Genomic DNA, 19,917 nt, shown 5'->3' on the forward strand with positions numbered 1-19,917 from the left:
ATGTAGTACGCCTAAGTGTAAATGTGTGTGTCTAAACATGCTTTAATGAGTTGAATTTGAGCTTACAGTTCTTTCACCAACCTATGTGTTTTACATTGACCGGATCACATAACTGAGCTTGTACCAGTTCATGCTGTGACAAATGCAACTCTGTTCCATGTTTCTCTTCACCAGCACCATCCTGAACAGCAGGGTTTATGGTAACAGCTGTAATCCACTCAACATCATTTTGTCTCTCAGTGGCATTGACAACAGCGCTGATCACTTCAGGTGAACATTGCTCTGTACACTCACCCATGTAGTCCTCCATGTCCCGGTGTGTGCGGGACAGGAAGTCGGCGTCGATGTTCACTTTTCCAGGTCTGTACTTCAAAGTGATGTTAAAGTCTGCTAACTCTGACACCCATCGATGCCCCGTTGCATTCAACTTCGCAGTCGTCATCACATAGGTAAGTGGGTTGTTGTCACTGTAAACAGTTACTGCAGGAGAATAAAACAGGTAATCTCTGAAGCGTTCTGTGACTGCCCATTTCAGGGCTAAAAACTCCAGCTTTCCTGAATGTAGTCTGTAGTTTTTCTCTGCAGGTGTCAAGGTACGTGAACCGTAACCTATCACTCGAAGTTTACCTTCTTGCCTTTGATACAACACAGCTCCTAGTCCCTCCTCAGAAGCATCAATATGCAGAATAAATGGACCCTCAAACTTTGGATAGGCCATAACAGGTGGGTTAGTCTGTACACTAGTGAGATACTCTAAGGCATGTTGGTGTACAGGTTTCCAGTTTACCTTTTGATGTGGTGGTGCTTGTCCAGCTCTCTTTATTTTTCTGGTGTTCTTGTTCCCAGGATTTATGGCAGGCTCCTCAGTCAACAGGTCATAGAGACATTTTGCATGGCGAGAGAAATCTTGCACATAACCTCTGTAGTACCCCAGGAAGCCCAAAAGTTTCCTTAATTCTTTGACATTAGTAGATGGCTTATTTTTCAATGCTTGTACAGCTTCAACTTCTTTCTCGTCCATTCTTCAGCTCTCTGCTGAAATCACTTTTCCAATGTAACAAACTTCATTTTTAAACAGGTCACTCTTATCAGGTCTTAATTTGATGCCATACTCCTTCTGTCGCCTCAGAACACACTTGACATCCTCAATGTGTTGTTCAAATGTTTTGCTATAGACTAGCACATCATCGAGGTACGGGATGCAAATTTGGTCTCGTAGCAACCCTAAACTCTCCTCCATACTACACTGAAAAGCTGCAGGCCCGGTGTCTATCAGGAAGGTTTTTTTTGTTAAGCTCACGAAAGTCCACACATAGTCTTAAGCCTTTAAGTCCTTTTTCCTGACACACACTACTGGAGATGCATAGGAAGAGTTGTATTTTCGAATGAAATCTTTCTTCAGCAAATCCTGCAAATGATTTTTCACTTCTTCGTACAGAGGACGTGGAATGGCATTGTATGTTTTAGCCACTGGGATATTATCTGTGAGCTTAATGTCCATTTTCAAATTTTCAATATAGCCAATCTCATCTTTAGTTCTAGCAAAGGAGCCAGACTCTTCCCTGAACATTGCTCAATGTTGTTAAATGTTCAAGGTTTACAGGGGGATCCCACACAGTGTCTCTGGTTTCACTTACTTGTCAGTCTGATGTTGTGGTAGCTATCCGCTGGGTAGAGGCTACAGAGGCCTATAACTGCTCTGGTTGGCAAGGATATTTCATGGTTAGTAGCATTGTAAACATTGACATCAATTTTGCAAGGCTTGTGAAGGTTTACTAACTGACAGTGTATCTCCAACTCCTCATTCCATAACATTCCTTCATCTGGTTCAAACAGCATCTTTGCGTTGAGATCTTCAATACCGCATTTGACGTAACAGCCAATTTGTTTCCATTGACCACTCAGAATGGTCAAGGGTGTCTTTTCAGTTTTGACTTGATACCCGTCATTGTCATCTGTAGGGTTGGGCTATGTCGCCTAAATTGGCATTTGACGATGTGTAGGCCTACAGTAAAACATCGTGATGGACGATGATATCGTGGGGGGGGGGTATGTCTGTAGGTATTTCTGTACAGAAATACATTTATAATGTTCTACATAAAAAAATAAAAAATATATCATATAGGCTATACGGCCTGATGAAAGTGGACAGCTAAGAGAGACATACTGACCAGGCTACCGAAGTTGTGTGGAAGATCTGCTCCAAGAAAATTGTTGTGAAAGACGGATAGACAATCAATCTGAGCACTGTGCGTGTGCACCAACCAGCGGAATATTACACATTGCCAGCCTTCGCTGGGCAGAGCAAAAAAGCTACTTAAGACTACTATCGTGGTCACTCATTTAAAATCTTAGTACTATGCAGCATCCCACGTTATCAGGCTACCGTCTATGCTGACTATGAGGGCGGCGGGAAGTGAAAGTAAAGGGCTGCAATCGCGCAGTCCAGGCTATATAGGAGTAAAAACACTTTTACAAATAACGAATCCCGATTACCACTCCGCTGCTGTCTGGGACTTTTGCTAAATGCATGAAATACAAGCCTTACAGTGAAAGACGAATAGGCTACCTTCTGATCCTATAATTAACGAAAGAAATTGTTTATTTTAACACAGAGGAGAAGGACGCATTTGCGCTCGCTGTAGCCTTGCAAAAATATTTGAGCGCTAGAATGTCCTAGTCGTAGCCTAACAATAATAAATCTATATTTTCTGCTAAAACATTAGGCTACCTATTACGTCCAATGTAGGCTATAGGCCTGCGAGACATGTAGGCTACAAAAAGACAATTAGGCTACATATTCACGTCACAGTCAGGAATTATTTGAATAAGAGGGTAGACTAATAAGTCTTTTATTTTACAAGATGGTAGACTAATACGTGATAACTGTTTGGTTGGTTTGGAACCACATGGCAAAACAAACAAAGGAACACATGGCACAGGACCCAGGAAGTAATAAAGACAACAGGAAGACATGAGGAGCAGAAAAAAAACCCTAAACAGAAAAAACAAAACAAGACAGGGTCCTTACATACATCAAGCATCAAGGAAAATCTCTAAATATATATCTTAGAAGTACTTTTTTTAAAAAACATTTATTTATTATGGATTTTGTTCATTTTACAAACAAACAGAACAATACAAAACAGCACAATAGCACACAATAAGGCACATAAAGAAACAGAAACAGAAAAGATGCTGGTTATAAAGCATAGATAGTGGCCAGATAGTGGCGCTATATTAGGCATTTGAATTACACATGTGAATATCATCGCAATAATAATATCCAATATTTTGCAAAGTTTCAGATCAACCAATATAGGCATTACGAATTTCTGGCACATTTTCCTGCTTGGCCAGGTGGTGGCACTATGCCAGGCGGGTCCATAGGGTATCGGGATATCATCATAATTATAATATATGAGAAGTTTCAGACTATTCTTCCAAAGCATAGAGCAATCTGGCATATTTCCTGTTTGGCCAGATGGTGGCACTATGCTAGGCATGTGAATTATACAGTATGTGTGAATATCACCACAATAATGATATCCAATATTTTATAAAGTTTCAGATCAATCACTTAAGGCATTGTCCATTTCTGGCACATTTCCTACTTGGCCAGGTGGTGGCGGTATGCCAGGCAGGCCCATTGGGTGTCTGAATATCATCATAATCATAATATCTATTAACCTATAGTTTGCATAGTTTTGCCATTTTGTCAAATTACAACAGATCAAAAAAAGCTTCACAATTTAGAATCAGGAGCATATTGGCATCATGTATACCAACTTTCACATGAATCGGATCAACCGTCTAGGAGGAGTACATTAAAATGGATCATGTCCACAATGCACAAAATCCCAATTAGCTCACTTCCTGTGGGCGTGGCTAATGGCATGTTAATACAAAAGTTGATTGTTTTTGGGAGTTACACACACCCACCAAATTTGGTGTGTGTATCTAAAACTATATGCCAACCACAAGTCACAGTGACATAAGGGGGCGTGTGACATACAGTAAATGTGTACGTGTGATCCCGAATGGATGTGTGTGGTTTGCAATTAGAATAAACAAGAAATAACATTTCCAATAATTTCCCATTATAAATTACATAATATTTGCACCTTCCTTACTTGTGAAGCTCACATAATTCTAATGATGTCACCGTATGTATGTGAAATGTAATACAACGTTGCCACCTAGCGTATTTAACATTAACGTGACATTTCTTGCTTGTGTCGTCAACTCCATGCTTTGAGGAAAACAATCTTTTTATCATAGTTTCCTCTTCAGTGAGCGATTACCAGGTCGTTTTTGTAACGGAGATGGCTGTTTATTGTCCCTAGGTTTACAGAAACACCTATTCATATTAATACGTATGGAAATCAAGTTAACGCTGCCGACCACTGTTTGTCTATTACATGGCCTAGAATACCTTGCATGTCTTTACAACAAAACAACACAGTAAAACCTAAATGCCCGTAAACATATGAATTTGCATACTTGTAACATTTTTAATAATACTCTCCCATCATGATATTTAACAATAATGAAAAATTTATTTTGAACACCGTCAATGTGAAAATAACTGTACTACGTCAGCAATAAATAGCTAATGTTCTCCTTGCCATTTCAGTTCACAAGTCCATACTATCCCATGGCTGAGCAAGGATTTCATGATTGGGCAAGGCTGCCCAGAGACACTGTGGCTGCCCAGAGACATTGTGCATACTTGGAAGGCATTGTGAATGACGTACAACTGCAAATGTGAAAGGTGATAGTTACCAAATATGGGTGGGTGGTTTGCCAAATGCTGGAAACTTTTGGAATGTTTTCTTTTTTTTTTTTAGCTTATGCACCCTCACATTGGAGTCCCGAGTTCAAATACAAAATTTGGTATCGATATGTGACAGTGTTCCTGAGATATGGACGACTTCCTGTTTCGGAGCTTCACCGTATGGCTGTGACGGGCAAACGCTTTTGAAAATCAAAAATCCTTCTGGTAACTTTTGTGAGGCTTGGTCCAAGGATAATGTACGTCAAGTTTCGTGGCGTTCGGACCAAATTTGTGACCTGTGAAAATTTAGTTTCGCTTTCTGTTCAATCCAATATGGCGGACGAACGACACGCCCACCTGACGCCATCTTCGCGTGCAACTTACACCGGTACTGACCGGACGTTTTAAAGTTGGAACGGTGTCTCTGTCTCAAAGGGCCTTGGCGCTAGAGCTGACAAAAAATTAGGGAGACGGGAAAAATAATAAAACTTAAGCAATTTAGCTGGAGTTATATACCATCTATTAGGCCATTTATACTGCAGTAGTTTTGAGTTTGTATTGATAGATTGGGTCTGAGCACTGAGACATGCATCTAAACCATTCCTCCTCTGTTAAATCCTCCTCTGTCAAATCTCTGTCTGTTCTCCACGCTTGTAATAAGTCTGTTCCCCCACGCTTGTAATAAGCGTTCAGATGACTCTTTAGACTTACTTACAAACAGCTTATACAACAATGAAATCTGGCCCCTGGCATGTAAAAAAAACAAAGTGTAGTCTTCCAGGGAAGATAGGGGAGGAGGTTTCATACTATTGCTCAGTTTGGAGAGGATGAAGCCTTAGTTGCAACTATTTAAAAAAGTGCTTCGCAGGAATCCTATAGGCTATTTTGACTTAAGCAGTTCAAATGAATAGAACGCAGCTGTTCAAAATCACTCCAGGACTGGTAAATCAATGCAATACATGTGTAATTATTAAAACTTGTTTTCTTGACTTGTTTTCTTGTGATCTTCTCTTTAATCACAGTTAAAGCAAAAAGAAATGGTATACAACTGTTTATGCTAAATGTAAGACTTTAATAGCTAAATATAATGTTCTCTCACTCTTCCATAGTGAAGCCTACTGACATGCTCCACATTCCAAACACATCTGTGGTCTACACAGCACCCACAGTATCAGTTGGGAGTACCACTCGGAGCCTTGACCCTGGGGTTTCTCAACCTCCAGTCTTCTTTGAGTCCAAGTAAGCCGCACAGATAGCACAGTCAGATGACACAATACATAGTCTGCTAAGTGTCTGCTAAAACTAATGTAATAGTATGTCTGAGGCCACAGTTTTTAACCTCAGAGGTTTGCCCACCAGCTTGGGTTCCTTTCTGATGAATTTCCACAAAGCATTTCTGCCTTTAATATACGAGAGGTTTTTGTCTTGTTGGGTAGTCATGCAATTCAAGAGATAGTGTACAAGGCACAGTATCAAGGAAAATCTCTAAATATATCTCTTAGAAGTACGTACTCATCCTCCCTCCTTAACTGCTCGACAAATGCAACATGCTGATATCCAAAATATGCAACTCACATCTTTTATCTAAATTATTTCCCTATTTGGGACTTCTTTGAAATTCCCCTTTCTTCTCAAAAAGAAGTAAACAATCTTGAACAAAATGCTAGTGTTTGGAAGAGAGGTCATTGAATAACACCACCCAGATATTCCCAGAGGTTTTCTCCAACTGTAAATCCACAACAATCTTTTAGTAATTCAATGTCCATCTGCAGTCTGTCATTGAAATGTCAAGGATGAATGAAATAGGCAATGCAGTTAGCATGCAAACCCATGTGGTAGCAGTGTGGAGGTACAAAAAAGAAAGGACAACATGCAGATATAGAAAATGTATCAGTACTAGATTAAATACAGTGAGTGGAGGAGTCTCATGTATTTGTCCCAGGCAAGCTACTGTTACCACTCCTCAAAAACTAGAGATTAACAGCCGCGAATATCACACAGTATTAGAGGTTGATTAGCACCCCCTACTGTAATTATATCTCAATGCAGATCTCTCACAGACATTACATATCTTCTGTCAAACTCAGACACTAAGGACATAGTAATTAGTAAATACGTTAGGCTTGTTGATGGTAGGGTGTCGTTAGGATAATGATATTTTGTTCTTGTGCTGCCACTAAGGCATCATGTTGAGATCAGAAGTGGTGATAAAATTGATTTTACTTTTTTTTTTTACTTTCATTTTGCATCTCAGCTAAAAAAAACTAAGTAAAACAAAACTAGCTGTTTATGCTCACAGAACACAACATTAGCCTTACAGATGACAGATTTACAGATTAAGATTTATGAGCTGGTGACATATTTTATTATTTTCTTAAACAATACAATCATTATGGCCGCTCAAGTTTGCAAAGATTTTAAAACCTCGCCAGTGCAAATCTGTCACTTCACTCGATCACCTGGACTGTCGGCACGCCCTGGTCCTCTGGGCTGCCTCTGTAGGGCACAGAGAGGTCAGGGCAAAAAGAGCAAGCGAAGACGTGGAATCACCCTGGCTATCCCACCCCACAGATGAGGCGGCCTTTGCTCACCTACACACCATGTGTTCAGTGCCCTCACAGAGCGCTTATCAGAAGATAATCGCCACTAATATAAAGACAGCTTGCCTTTCTCACTTTCTCATTGTGGTACACACGACATTGCTTCCCAGATCCTCCGCTAACATGAAGACCATCGATCAGAGGGTGATTGCCCTCTGTTTGGTCCTGACCCTGATCGCCGCTGTGCAGGTAACAATCAGCACTGCATTTCCAAAAGGCCATGAACCAAATCAACAGTGGAAGTTGTGGATGCCATTTGATTTTTCATACTATTCTTTTATGTTTTTTAGAATCTGAATGTTTTTGGGTCAGTTTGTATTTTTTGCACTCAAGTTTACAGCACTTGGTTGCAAGACTGCAATCACTAATAGTTGATTAGCAGCACTGTGTACAAGTGACTTGTAGGTTTTTGCTCTGCTTTGTTGCATGTGATGCTCTTCAGAGTAGGTTTCTGTTGGTGGTGAACTGTGCAAATAAAATATAAGGCTACATGTGAAACGTGTGTGTGCGGTGTGTGGCAGGTGAAGGCGGCTCCGGTGGCCGAGGACTGGGCAACGGGTCTGATCCACCGAGCCAAGCGCTCGCTGCTCTGGCGCTGGAACATGCTCAAGCCCATGGGGGCCAGCTGCAGGGAGCACTCTGAGTGCGGGACAAAGTACTGCAGGTAAGAACTGCCCCCAGCGTCCAGACCACCATCTCTTCTGCCCCACAATCTCTCCCTCCTCCCTTGGTGCCACTGCACCAGGCACCATTTACATGTACGTGTGCTAGACAAGAAATTATCTGCATTATTGTTATTCCGGGTAAAGGTTGTAAGATATGGCAGGCTGTAAAGTGCATAATCAACTCCTGTTTGTGTCTTTTGCTGTTTCCTATATCTGTATGTTTAGTCAGCTTTCTTGACTTATATTGAGTCGACATCCACTGACATTACTTGACATATACTGTAACAGATGTTACAGCTATTAATAGATTTCAAGTCTGAATGTCAATTTATATACTTTTTTATCTTATCTTTTTTACTTTTTATCTTCGCAGGAAACACACCTGTACATTTAGCAGCTATTCCTCTTGAATATATGGATTTCACGACTACCTGGACAGATACATTTTTTGAACATTCAACCACATATCACACTGAGCTTTTAAAGTTTGCCAGTCAAAATACCAGTGGAGCGGAGGACCTTTCTCATCTTTGGACATCTAAGATAAGGACCATACCCCCTGTTTTCAGAATCTCCCATAAGCCATATTGACTGTTTTGAGAATATTAAAAGGGACAAAATGACAACAGTATTGCAAGAACCTTGTAAACACATGCAGTTGACTGAGACCAATGCAGTAAAAGCCAACCATGAGTTGGAAACAATTTGTTATGTATACTAAATAGTAAATTTTAGGCTACTATACCGCCTGGAAACATTTTTAAGTGAGGGCAGTCACATATTTGGAATATATAATTAATTGTATCTTGTACTAAGCACCAGTCCTTTCCATGTCAGGTATGGACAACCCAACACTTCTTCTGTTCCAGGACATGTTGAAGTACTAAATACATTCATGGGAATTCAAAACAAGTCAAAGCACATTTGGTTTCTTGGAAAGAATTTATTTGTGATATCTGATGTCTTTGCTGTTATTTATTTGTAAATATGAGATATGGGTAATGTACATAGTATCTTTTATATTGCCACAGTTATAGTGTTTACATTGTTTTTTGTTTTTTTTAGGAAAGAGCAAAGAAAATCCAATTTTGCACAATGCAATAAAAGAAAATATCAATGGCAAAATTTAAAATTGACATAATTCATGAATTGATCACAAGTCAGTTTTCTTCATTAACACTAGAAGCAGTATCCCATATTAACAGTCTGTTCATAACATGTAAATCTTTCCATATCCATCCTATAGTGTAATTACTATGTGCACATAAACAATCATTTACACACATTGTTACCAAAAAATACCTGATGGAACTGAAAGCAAAACTCAAAAAATGTGGCTTTAAGTAATTTAGGCCATATTGTGCTAAACACACATGTACTTGGAGAATGTAGTGCAGATTAGAGTAGGTAAATAGACATCAGACATGTACATCAAGTCAGAACACAACCTCAGTTGCTACACTGAAACATCTGTAATACTGCAATGCACACAAAAATGGATGTATGACTGACCAACTATTACATGTTCTCAGTCCTATAGCACAAGGGAATGCTGCATTGACAGTATTGTAAATGAGTGCGATGTCCGACGCAGATTAAAGCATGAGAACATGAGGCAACAAATTTGACTATAACATAAAGAGCTCCCATTCACTACATACTGTTGAAAACAAGAGCAAAATCCAGAGCAATGTTTCTTTGTTTATTCCTTTTTTGAAGATTGCATCTCTTAGTGGGAGTTGACATGGGAGTTCCCTTTGAATGTGAGGGTTAGTGTATGCACAGGAGAACTGTGTGCTGCACTCTGGAGAGATACTGTCCAACACGCCCACTACCTGCTTCAGTCTTCCTGATAAGATAGTTTGAGGGCACTAATGGGCAGGTGTAGGGAGGTCAAATGAGCAGAGTAGCAGGGTAACAGTAACTGAGCTCACTGAGCTCACGCCAAGCAACGCAACATAAATCCATCAATCAGTGGGCACAACTGCGATCACTTGGAACACAAACTCTTACAAAACAAAAAGTAATTAAAAAGTACATGTAAAAAATAAAGCAAAAATAATATAACTCCTGAATAACTACAGGGGACAGAATGACTAAGTGTAGTCTGGGAATGGTTTCCTATACTCCTTTTTCCTCTAAATCTAGAAACCTGTGTGGGAGAGAACAGTGGGACGAAACGCTATGTGTGAGTGACCTATTGCCCTTAACCGTGTTGCCCTGCTCAGCATGGGATGACATTAATCAGCATGTTCACACAGAAGGTGGAAGGAAGCTCAAGGCTTCAAAAAAAAATGTCCAGCTGTACATGGGAGTGGTTAACTCTTACATCACGACTGGTAAGTCATGATGCTTCTCAGTAACTGATTCCTGTGAGTGTGTGAGATAACAGAGTGTGTGAGTACGAGCACAGCTTCTAATGTATGTAGTAAATAAGTCATTGACACTGTAACCACTGACTACAAGAACTCCTATCGGCAATGCTATTGTAAAGATGGGTCAGTTGACATCCTTCTTGCATGGACTTGCTATAGAAGTAGGACTTCCAAGTTATCAGTGACTAAAACGTGAAAGAGAACTGAGATCTGATTGTGATACAATCGGGCATAAAATGTTTGTGCACTTCTTGTAGCGTTGAAGAATATCTGTAGTACAAAGCCTAATCACGTTTCATGTCAAAGAATGAAGCAGCAAACACAAGAGACGCATTTATGGGGTTCCCTATCTCTGGTCAGCACTGAATAATGCTCTTCAAAGACCCGCGGAGATCGAGGGTAAAAAAAATAAATAATAGAAAGTAGATTCTTACAAAAATCTGAATTTTCTTTCTTTATCAGCCTATCTAATTAATAAAGTTAGTGGCAAAGGACTGGTTCTGTACCTTTTGCTTTCCCCTCTCTACGACTAGTGGATGAAAAAGGGATTTAAGTATTCCTTTCTGCCCCAGATACAGTAGGTCACAAATACGTCAAATAGTGCATTACTGCCTCATACCTCGTGGACTATCTGTCCAATCATTCACCTCCCTCTGTTCTGAAACGCTGCCAGGTGAGGAAGACCCTGTTAGCCAAAGCTAATATCACAGGCCTGCAAAACTAACAAAGCCACTCAGGATTACTGTGTCCTTTTTTAGAACTCAAGTTAAAGGCTAACATCAGTAGAGTAACAAACATGTTCCTTTCATTCTTTCCCAAAGCGTGGGCTACTTTCATAGGATCTTAATTTCTCCCTCTTGAAATAAGCATAAAAGCAGCTCTTTCAATATACAGTGATTGTTAAAAACACATGATTGAACAAAACAAGACAGGGTTATTCATCAAAATAAAAAGATAAAAAGAACTACTGCACTATTAAATGTCCTTCCATCCGTCCATGGACCGCTTTCAAATCAGTGGTCATCATCAGAATGGGACAGGAACTCTGGGGACGTGGTAAAGTGCCATGCAGTAAGCGTTGAAAGATGAAGGAGGGTGAAGAAACCATGCTTGTTTAAGAATGGTGCCGCCGACGCTGGCCTGCTAGCTGTGAGGCACGCTCGGTCAAGTTCATCCCCCGAGGACCAACTCCTTCATGGCTAGGGCTTCAGCAGGGGCTGGCGCTCAGCAGGGGAGCTCTACAGAAGCAAACAAACAAACAAACAAACAAACCAAGGAGGTCATGAGCTTCTCCACAACACCATCACCACCACCACAATCACACTGACACACACTCACAAACATGATAAGTCATGTGAACATGATAGATAGATAGTTAGATACTTTATTGATATCTATCTATCTCCAAGGTATCTATCTATCTATCATGTTCCCATGACTATTAGGGATCGACCGATCCCTTTTTTAGTGCCGATACCGATTTTTTTCCATCAGCCTAAGCCGATGGCCGATACAGGCTGCCGATTTTCTTGAGCCGATATTTGGAGCCGATACTGCTTTTATTTTGCTCCCTCAATTTACACCATACAAATGACACATAATTACACAAATGAAGATAACAAATGTTATAAGTCTCAATTTTAAAAAGGAACATTTATTGAACTTATGGATGGGTGCACTGGATATATGGTTAACTGTGCAAAATGCTTTCATCAACATCTTACAACAGTCTTGATGATGCATTGCTTGCTGACTATAAGACATAATTCAGGTCATCACAAAATGTCCTTTGTCAACACATTTAAATAATTTAAGAAAACAATAAGCCTGAAAAGTAGCTATTGAATTAAAGTGCTTGATTTGTAATTTAAGACTGCATGGTTTCAATTTTTCTATTTCTATATTTTTCTAAAAAAAGCTGCCAGATTTGTCAACCACAGAACATAAATCAGCAGAAGAAAAGACGTACATATCTCTCAAAGTTTTAAAATCTCTCCTTCAGGAAGCGCAGCACTCTCATATCGCTGTGATGCGTGTGTCCCACTGAGTGAGTCAGACGCACACACAAACTTCTATTTGGTAGCTGACAAACCACCATTGAACTGGATTGATAATGATAACTTTAGCAAACGGCTCTGAACAAGGCATACACGGCATGTCTGGTACATGGTGAACGTGAACACGGATTAATATTCAACTACATATAACACGTCTCTCATTATTAAAGCTCTGAGATCACTGCGATGGCAACTCCGCCCAGCTCGAAGGGAGAGGGGGAGGGAGACGCACACACCACACGCATCCAAAACGCAGCCAGGTGGTCGCTGAATAAAACTCCCACATATATCACGGAACAACGTCGGCATTACTTAATCATATGATATGATTGACCAGTGTTCGTAACAGCCACCGCTACCGCATGCATACGGATAGCCTACAACTTAGCTATTTGCAGCTCCCGAAATACAATGACAAGCAGTTTTATAGAAGAGGCATTCAGGGAGGGACACACACACACAAACACACACACCACACGCGTCCAACAGCCAGGTGGTCGCTGAATAAAACTCCCACAAATACCACGGAACAACGTTGGCATTACTTAATTATATGACCAGTGTTTGTTAAGTAGGCAGGGTCTTGTTGAATATTCACTGATTTTATGCAAATATCACCAGTTAAACTGCTCACCACCTAAACTGGAACACCGGCCGATATATCGGTCCATCCCTAATGACTCATTACATGTGTGGACAGACACGTCGTCACCTGACAAGGCTCACCTCTGGAGTTCTCTGTCTGCACATGAGCGCCATGAAGACCACACCCAAGAGGACGCCCAGGCCGATGATAATGAAGGGGATGTTGATCACCACGTTGCCCTCGGCCACCACGGCCAAGAGCTTCTTAGCCGAGTCGTCATCAATGACAACGCTCTACACAGAGAGAGGAGCAGGACACAGAGGTGAGGGGGACAGCAGGACAGAGGTCACACTCAAGGGCGCCAGAAGATGGGTGCTGAGGGTGCCGCAGGACACCCTGACTGATATGAGGTGGAACACATGGTGTAAATAGTTCTTTATTCTATTAGCACTAATGTACACTGAGCACTGAACATACATTTTTTAATATAATATGATAAGGTATACATCAGAAAAGAAATTTGAAATATATAAATTATTTGAAATGTTTCAAATGTGTATATTCAAGTGGATCTATCCATCCATGTGATGTCAGAAGCCAAATGGGAAATTGGCCTTATTACATCAAAACAGAAAGAAGCAAATATACCATAACAAATATGAAAACACAATGGATAATAAAGGTGATTATTCTCTAATGAAAACATATTAATTATCAGTAGTACATTTCTGCTAATAGAGCCCCTATATAGGCCCTGCTGTATATTTCTACATTTACATTTAGCTTCATTGGTCAGTTCTGTCAGAGTTGCATGTAGCAGCTGCTTGATCATTCAGTGTGTGCAATATGCCATCACTGCGCCGCCTTCTCAAGAGAACTCATACACAGGCTGTTAGGCTAATAGAACCTATTCAATTATATGCCAATTGGGGGAAATGGGGCCAGCCTAGACAAAAGGAATTAGGGCCAAATTTTACCGCGGTAACATGGAGCAAGAAAAAAAAAAACTTGCTATGATGTGGATGTTATTGACCAAAAGTTATTGACCAATTGGCCAGGTCATAGTAATAACAATATGTCTTTTCATAGCATCATTGGTGTTTTTTTTTGTTTGTTTTTCAAGACCAGAAATGTCTTAGTTTCGTGTTGTGTTTAGAATGTTTGTCACTCTGAAACTGTGTTAAATTTGCATATTTAGCTGCCAGCACTTCTAACATTTAAAGCCCCTGGACCCCTTATCTTCATCTACTCTGCGCCGCACCCCTGAGTAAAAATGTGGTCCCGCCGCGCACATGACCACTCTGGACATAAGGCAAGATCATGTTTTTCCCAAACCTCATCCAACACTAAGAGACCAGACCAGATATCCTCTCTGTGTTTGCAGATGGCTGGGAAAGCAGAGACCCTGAGAACCACGCCCAGCCCATCCTACCCGTGACAAATTGGCTCTCCTCAACATCTGGCAGCCTATGAGGAAATGCTCATGGGTGGGGGTTATGAACAGGTCTGGAATATAACTTGTGTCTCCTGTGGTTTGATAAGGTCTGTTGTGGAATGAGGTGACCTCTGTTCCACTTAAAACAATGCTAACCTCTTAGCCCTCAAATCCTCAAAGTAATCCTCAAAGTAGCCCTTTATTGTAATTGTTGAAAGTAATGACACGTATGAGACATTTGTGAATAGAAATAAATACAAAATGCAAATACTGAATGATTGATTTGTAGTTATATTGTAGTTTGTGGGATTAATACACTGTATACAATCAAAATACCCGTATCAAACATTACAACCATTGGCCAAGGGGAATATTTATAGATTGGAAATACATCACTAATACTGTAATTAGGCCAAAGGTGAGCAGAACTAGGACATTGTCAAGGCAGACGTTTTGTTTTGTTTTTAGAGACATCCTTCCACTCTATTGATATTCCGAACCAACACTGCGTGTTATACAGACCCAGCAGGGATTTCCTGACCGAGTAGCAGGAGAGAACATCAATTAGTGAGACCTTCACCCTGCAGAGACCCCTAATGGCATGTAACAATTGCTACATGATTTCTGACACTGAACAATAACAACTGAGAGGGTAACAATAATAACAAATGACTTGAGGCCCACATGAGAGAAAAGCCCCTTGGAGGTTTTCCATATGTCTAGGCTAAACAAAGACGCACTTACTTCATTGAGATACATCACAGGGAACACCAAGGTCCTGACATCACCCGTCTGACTTCTGTATATAAAAGAACAACAAAAAGAACATTCAGACACACAAACCTTTGGAAACATGGTCATTTTGTATTCAACAAAAGCCCTCATTCCTATCATTAAAGAGTGTCAAGGAATTGGTGAAATACATGATGTAGTTACATATTTATCTGTAAAACTAGATCCCACAAGCAGCTGCTACTTAGAGGAAGGCAAAGATGTTTTGTGCCTTGGTCCTTCAAGCTTTGTTTACCATAATTCTATCCCTGTTGAATAAAACCTGGATGTTTATTTGCCGTATTTACTGTATTAGGGATGTTTACGAAAATTCAAATATCCTAATTACTGTGTCCTATAATTAACTATTCAAATACTGTTTTCGCTATTTGGTTATTTTGTACATAGGGTGTTATAAGGAAATATGGAATACCAGATAAATAATTATAACAATTACAAAAAATAACTATATTGTAAATTTGTGTAGATGATAAACAAAATGATTGTAAAAGTACTGTGTCCAATTTGGGGAAAACAACATAATCCTACAAGGAAACAGTAGCCAGGTTGCCAGATATAAATTATACAATTTTTGAAAAACATGTATTCACCAAATCTCATACCCCCTTACTCAGTCTGACACAAACATATAAACAAGACAGACAAAACTATAACCTGATATTCCATGTTTAAACGGCCAGAGCCACAATCGCTGTTTGCTACTTATCACTCACAAATGGCAACTCCACGGCTGTTTCAACTCAATAAGGAAGGGTGCCTGGCCCGCCCCACGCTTCGGGAACCACTAGTCTACAAATTCACATGGTTGTACTTCTTTTGCAGATGCATGTCCATGTTCTGTAGCTTTATGGTCACAGTTACGATCACTGCAACCCAATAACTGTTTGTAGACACAGTCAGATATTCAAATATCACAGAAGGCACACCCCTTGTATTTATAGACCTTTGCTACATGGCATCTAGTAGGAATGGGTGATTGAGTTGCAGAATTTAAGCATTCTGCTCCAGGTCCCAGCTTTCACGTGCCTGGCCGAACTTGAGTGACATACTATGCCAGTGACATGGACCCACCACTCGGGCCATTCCTTACGGAGTTGAAACTGCCATGCCAAGACACCAGCACCACCAGCTGTGTAAGGGGGGTTAAATATGAGGACAACACATAGCGTTGAGTCAAATTACACTTGCAAAGGCTTAAATTTGATCTCAAACTGGAATCCAGGAATCCTTTCTGTTCACACTTTATCTGACAAGCCACTGAGAGATATGAAGTAACCTTTTTGATTAATGGCACACACATATACACAATAGACACAAGCACGCACATACACATTAAGTCAAGCAAAATACAAACAGACGGGGTTAAACAATACAAGCAAATCAAAAACAGCTTACAAGATTAATTTGTTTTGTGACTAAATATTAACAAAAGTTTATAAAACATGGCATACAGGCTTTGTAGGAGTGCCACCACAACAGTGACTTCCCTCTCGGCCCCGTGTAACCCAAACACCAGAGGACACGTCCCCTCACCTCCTGCCCCAGTCAAGCGTCATGCAGCAGCCAAAGCTATATTAAACCAGACTTAATAAATAGCTATGACGTTTGACTGGTGACCCAGGGGACGAGGGCACATTAAACCAGACTTAATAAATAGCTATGACGTTTGACTGGCCAGGGGACGAGGGCACATACTGCACTGGTTCCCCCGTCACCTCATCACGAGGGTTTTTCTGGCTTCTAAAGTCGGCCTATGGGATGATGACAACTGCCCTGTTGGGAAACCAAAGAGGGGTGAGAAGTGTGCCATGGCCATCAGGCGGTGAGGGGGGCACATCAGGGGCAAGGTTATTGACGACAGAGAGGTTGTTTTCCAGGCCGTTGGCAGATTCAGGCAGCTTGAACAGGATTGTGGAGCCTAATTTCCATAGGAAATTCTTCTGTGTGCAAAACAACACCATGCAGCTAAGTGTTCCTGTTAAGATCTTTTACAGGTGTAGAGACTTAGGCGACCTTTTGTGCATTTACAGAAGCCTGTGCACACTTTAAGGGAACAGATGTGGCCATGCTACTAATGTTCAGTGAGAAGATTCTCCTTCAACACATTTCTTCTGTCATGATGTCAACAGGGCAGTTATAAGTATGGAAAGTCCTCCATCCCCCATTCATATGTTTAGGAGTCTTTCTGCTTCCCTCTCCTGGAACCATTCCCTCGTGTTCCCTCACTCCAATCTCCCTTTCCCACCCTCCCTCCCTCCCGTTTCTCTCCACTATACAACACAAAAAAACACATCCTGCACAGTGTTTAAAGCATATCAATTGCCAACAAAAGCAGCCTCAGCCACACTGATAGCTGGTCCTGGGAAGGACACAATCTGACAGAACGCAATTTACCGAGCAAGTACCAGGAAAATGAATGCAATGAATGCACTAGCACTAGCTTATTATTTCTCCAACTTTACTGGAGGTCATAATGAGAATAGGACCATCCATCCTTATGCAACTGGGGCAGCCCTGATTTCAACTCACATAAACACTCGGAGGTGGCTTATCAGATTTGGGATCGATCAGTGCTAAAGAACTTTGACTGGTCAAAGGTCATGTAGCACTAAATCTGACTGTCAGTACTCTGGACATCCTGACACTATAACAGATGTGAATATCAGATAGCAGAGGTCCCAACACAGTCCAACAACACTCAGAGTACAGTATAACATACCGACATAACACACAAAAACACGTCACAATGTAAGAGTACAATAATGTGCCAATACAGCTGTACTATGGATGATACATAAGACACCAAACACCATAAAACAGAATGATACATAACTAGATGTACCGCATAGCGGTACAAAATATGACCGCCGCTCAGTCCTGTACAGCCGTTCCGCGAAAATAAATCACACTTCAATTTGTCTCCATATTTTACTCCATCCCCCACTCTTGAAACTTTTGTGTATGCTTGTTTGGCATGCCTGAGTGTGTGTGTGCGGCTGCACAGAAAGTAGCCTACTGGTGCTGAAAAGGTGAATAGATTGTAGAATAGCCAAAGAAGATGTAGCATTGTTATAAAACCTTTAAAATCTCTAAACAATCACAAGTAGGGCAGTTCATCACAGTTCATCCATTGCAACTGGATTGATGAAAGGTCACTTACACCTGTAGGCTACATTGTATTTGGGAAAAGCAAAAGGTATCAGCATAATGTTATTTATTTATTTATTTATTTATTTATTTTTAAACAAAAACATCTCTGTCAGTTCCATGCCGTTTTCAGCAGCTATCAAAAACAAAGGTCATTTTTGGATGGATGGATTTTTTGTGAATGTTTCTTCTTCTACATAAGATTTTAGTCATCTTTAGTTCATGTAATACTTTATTGTCAATGCACAAATTAAGTAACAGTAGGCCTAGTCTGAAACGTTATTGTTAATGCACAAATTAAGTAACAGTAGCCTAGTCTGAAACGAAATGCTGTTTTACATCTAACCAGTGGTGCAAATAACTGACATGTCCAAATGGGCCTTGATGAAATGCGTCGCTAGACTGTTCATACACACTTTAACGGGCCAAAGTTGAAGAGCTTTTGTCCGTTATTGTTAGTGAAAATATAGGCTGATTCATGTTCCCTTGCATTGTTTAACTGAGGTCCATGGCTAGTCTGGCTTTCATCAGACCAAGCTCAATCTTTTAAGAAATAAAAAAATAAATAGCGGGCAGATCAGGCTGGGTTCACCCAGCCTAGTCCATAGGCACCCGATATTGTTTAATTTTCCGATTGAGATATACACGCTCTGGTTATTCTAAATGCAAAAATGCATCAGGGAGTTATGACAAAACGGTAAATAACAAACTAGATCCTAATAGAAAGCTAGCTTCCCTAAGCTACAGGTAGGATTATAAGGTAGGCCTATTTACAACATAAATTGCCAATAGGCTATGCTGGCGACACAAATAAAATCTCCTTTGGAAACCAATGGCTTACGCCTTACAGTATCAAGCGGACTTAAACTGTCATATCGTGGCGAAAAATTGTAATAACATTCAAGCAGCTCCATGAGTCAAGGAAAGCGCGAATGAAGTAGCCACTTCTAAATGGGACCCACTACACAGTAGCTTAAGGTGTGTTGCTAAAGCAGCCATAATGAAATGAAGGTGTCATTGTTTGGATACTTCCCACACACGTGCTTTTTAATTTCACAGACTACAACTACCAAGCTGTAATCAAAGCACATCGATTCCCCTCTCACACCATGCACGCACTTAAAACAAAATAAACAGGCGTCTCAGTCTCACGCATGTATAGGCAAAACTGTATCAGACCGGTGTAACGTTGGTAAATCTTCCATTGCACAGAATGATTTTGTAGCACGTGCAATTAATGACAGTCGAAAGATACAAACAGTGCTGCTATACATTTGCTTGGTATAACCGCATTTATAGTTTTCTACAAATGCAATAAATCAAATGCCTCCATCACTCAACCAACGCTAACGGTAACATTACCTAGGTCCTTATTGATATTACAAGATTAACGTACCTGCAGTAAAAACCAAGCATGTCCGATAAACATCCTGAGATTTATTTCGGCTTCAAGAAGAAATGGGAATTACACTTCATGTGAACA

The 19,917-nt window shown here is 40.5% G+C and overlaps 2 protein-coding genes across 5 annotated transcripts in view; one reads left to right on the top strand and one right to left on the bottom strand.

Annotated features, from left to right (window-relative positions):
• Nucleotides 1–9,153, top strand: LOC121680457 (liver-expressed antimicrobial peptide 2). Of its 3 annotated transcripts, XM_042059851.1 has the most exons (6): nt 1–449; nt 652–723; nt 5,887–6,016; nt 7,488–7,566; nt 7,899–8,041; nt 8,416–9,153. In XM_042059851.1, the coding sequence occupies exons 3-6, from the start codon at nt 5,901–5,903 to the stop codon at nt 8,450–8,452; spliced, it is 375 nt and encodes a 124-aa protein (XP_041915785.1). In that variant the 5' UTR covers nt 1–449; nt 652–723; nt 5,887–5,900; the 3' UTR covers nt 8,453–9,153. The 3 variants fall into 3 exon arrangements, with proteins under 3 accessions (XP_041915785.1, XP_041915783.1, XP_041915784.1); XM_042059849.1 differs by lacking the exon at nt 1–449 and having other exon boundaries at nt 513–723; XM_042059850.1 differs by lacking the exons at nt 1–449; nt 652–723 and adding an exon at nt 4,735–4,774.
• The window catches only part of scarb2c (scavenger receptor class B, member 2c), a 21,882-nt gene continuing 10,930 nt past the window's right edge, over nt 8,966–19,917 (bottom strand). For both annotated transcript variants that reach the window (XM_042059842.1, XM_042059841.1), the window contains 3 exons: nt 15,240–15,294; nt 13,201–13,353; nt 8,966–11,655 (listed from right to left, as the gene is read on the bottom strand). In XM_042059842.1, the coding sequence (XP_041915776.1) occupies nt 11,617–11,655; nt 13,201–13,353; nt 15,240–15,294 (247 nt within the window). In that variant the 3' untranslated portion in view covers nt 8,966–11,616. The remainder of the gene's footprint in view (nt 11,656–13,200; nt 13,354–15,239; nt 15,295–19,917) is intronic.

Source organism: Alosa sapidissima, chromosome 13, assembly GCF_018492685.1.
Source record: "Alosa sapidissima isolate fAloSap1 chromosome 13, fAloSap1.pri, whole genome shotgun sequence".
Taxonomy (NCBI): domain Eukaryota; kingdom Metazoa; phylum Chordata; class Actinopteri; order Clupeiformes; family Clupeidae; genus Alosa; species Alosa sapidissima.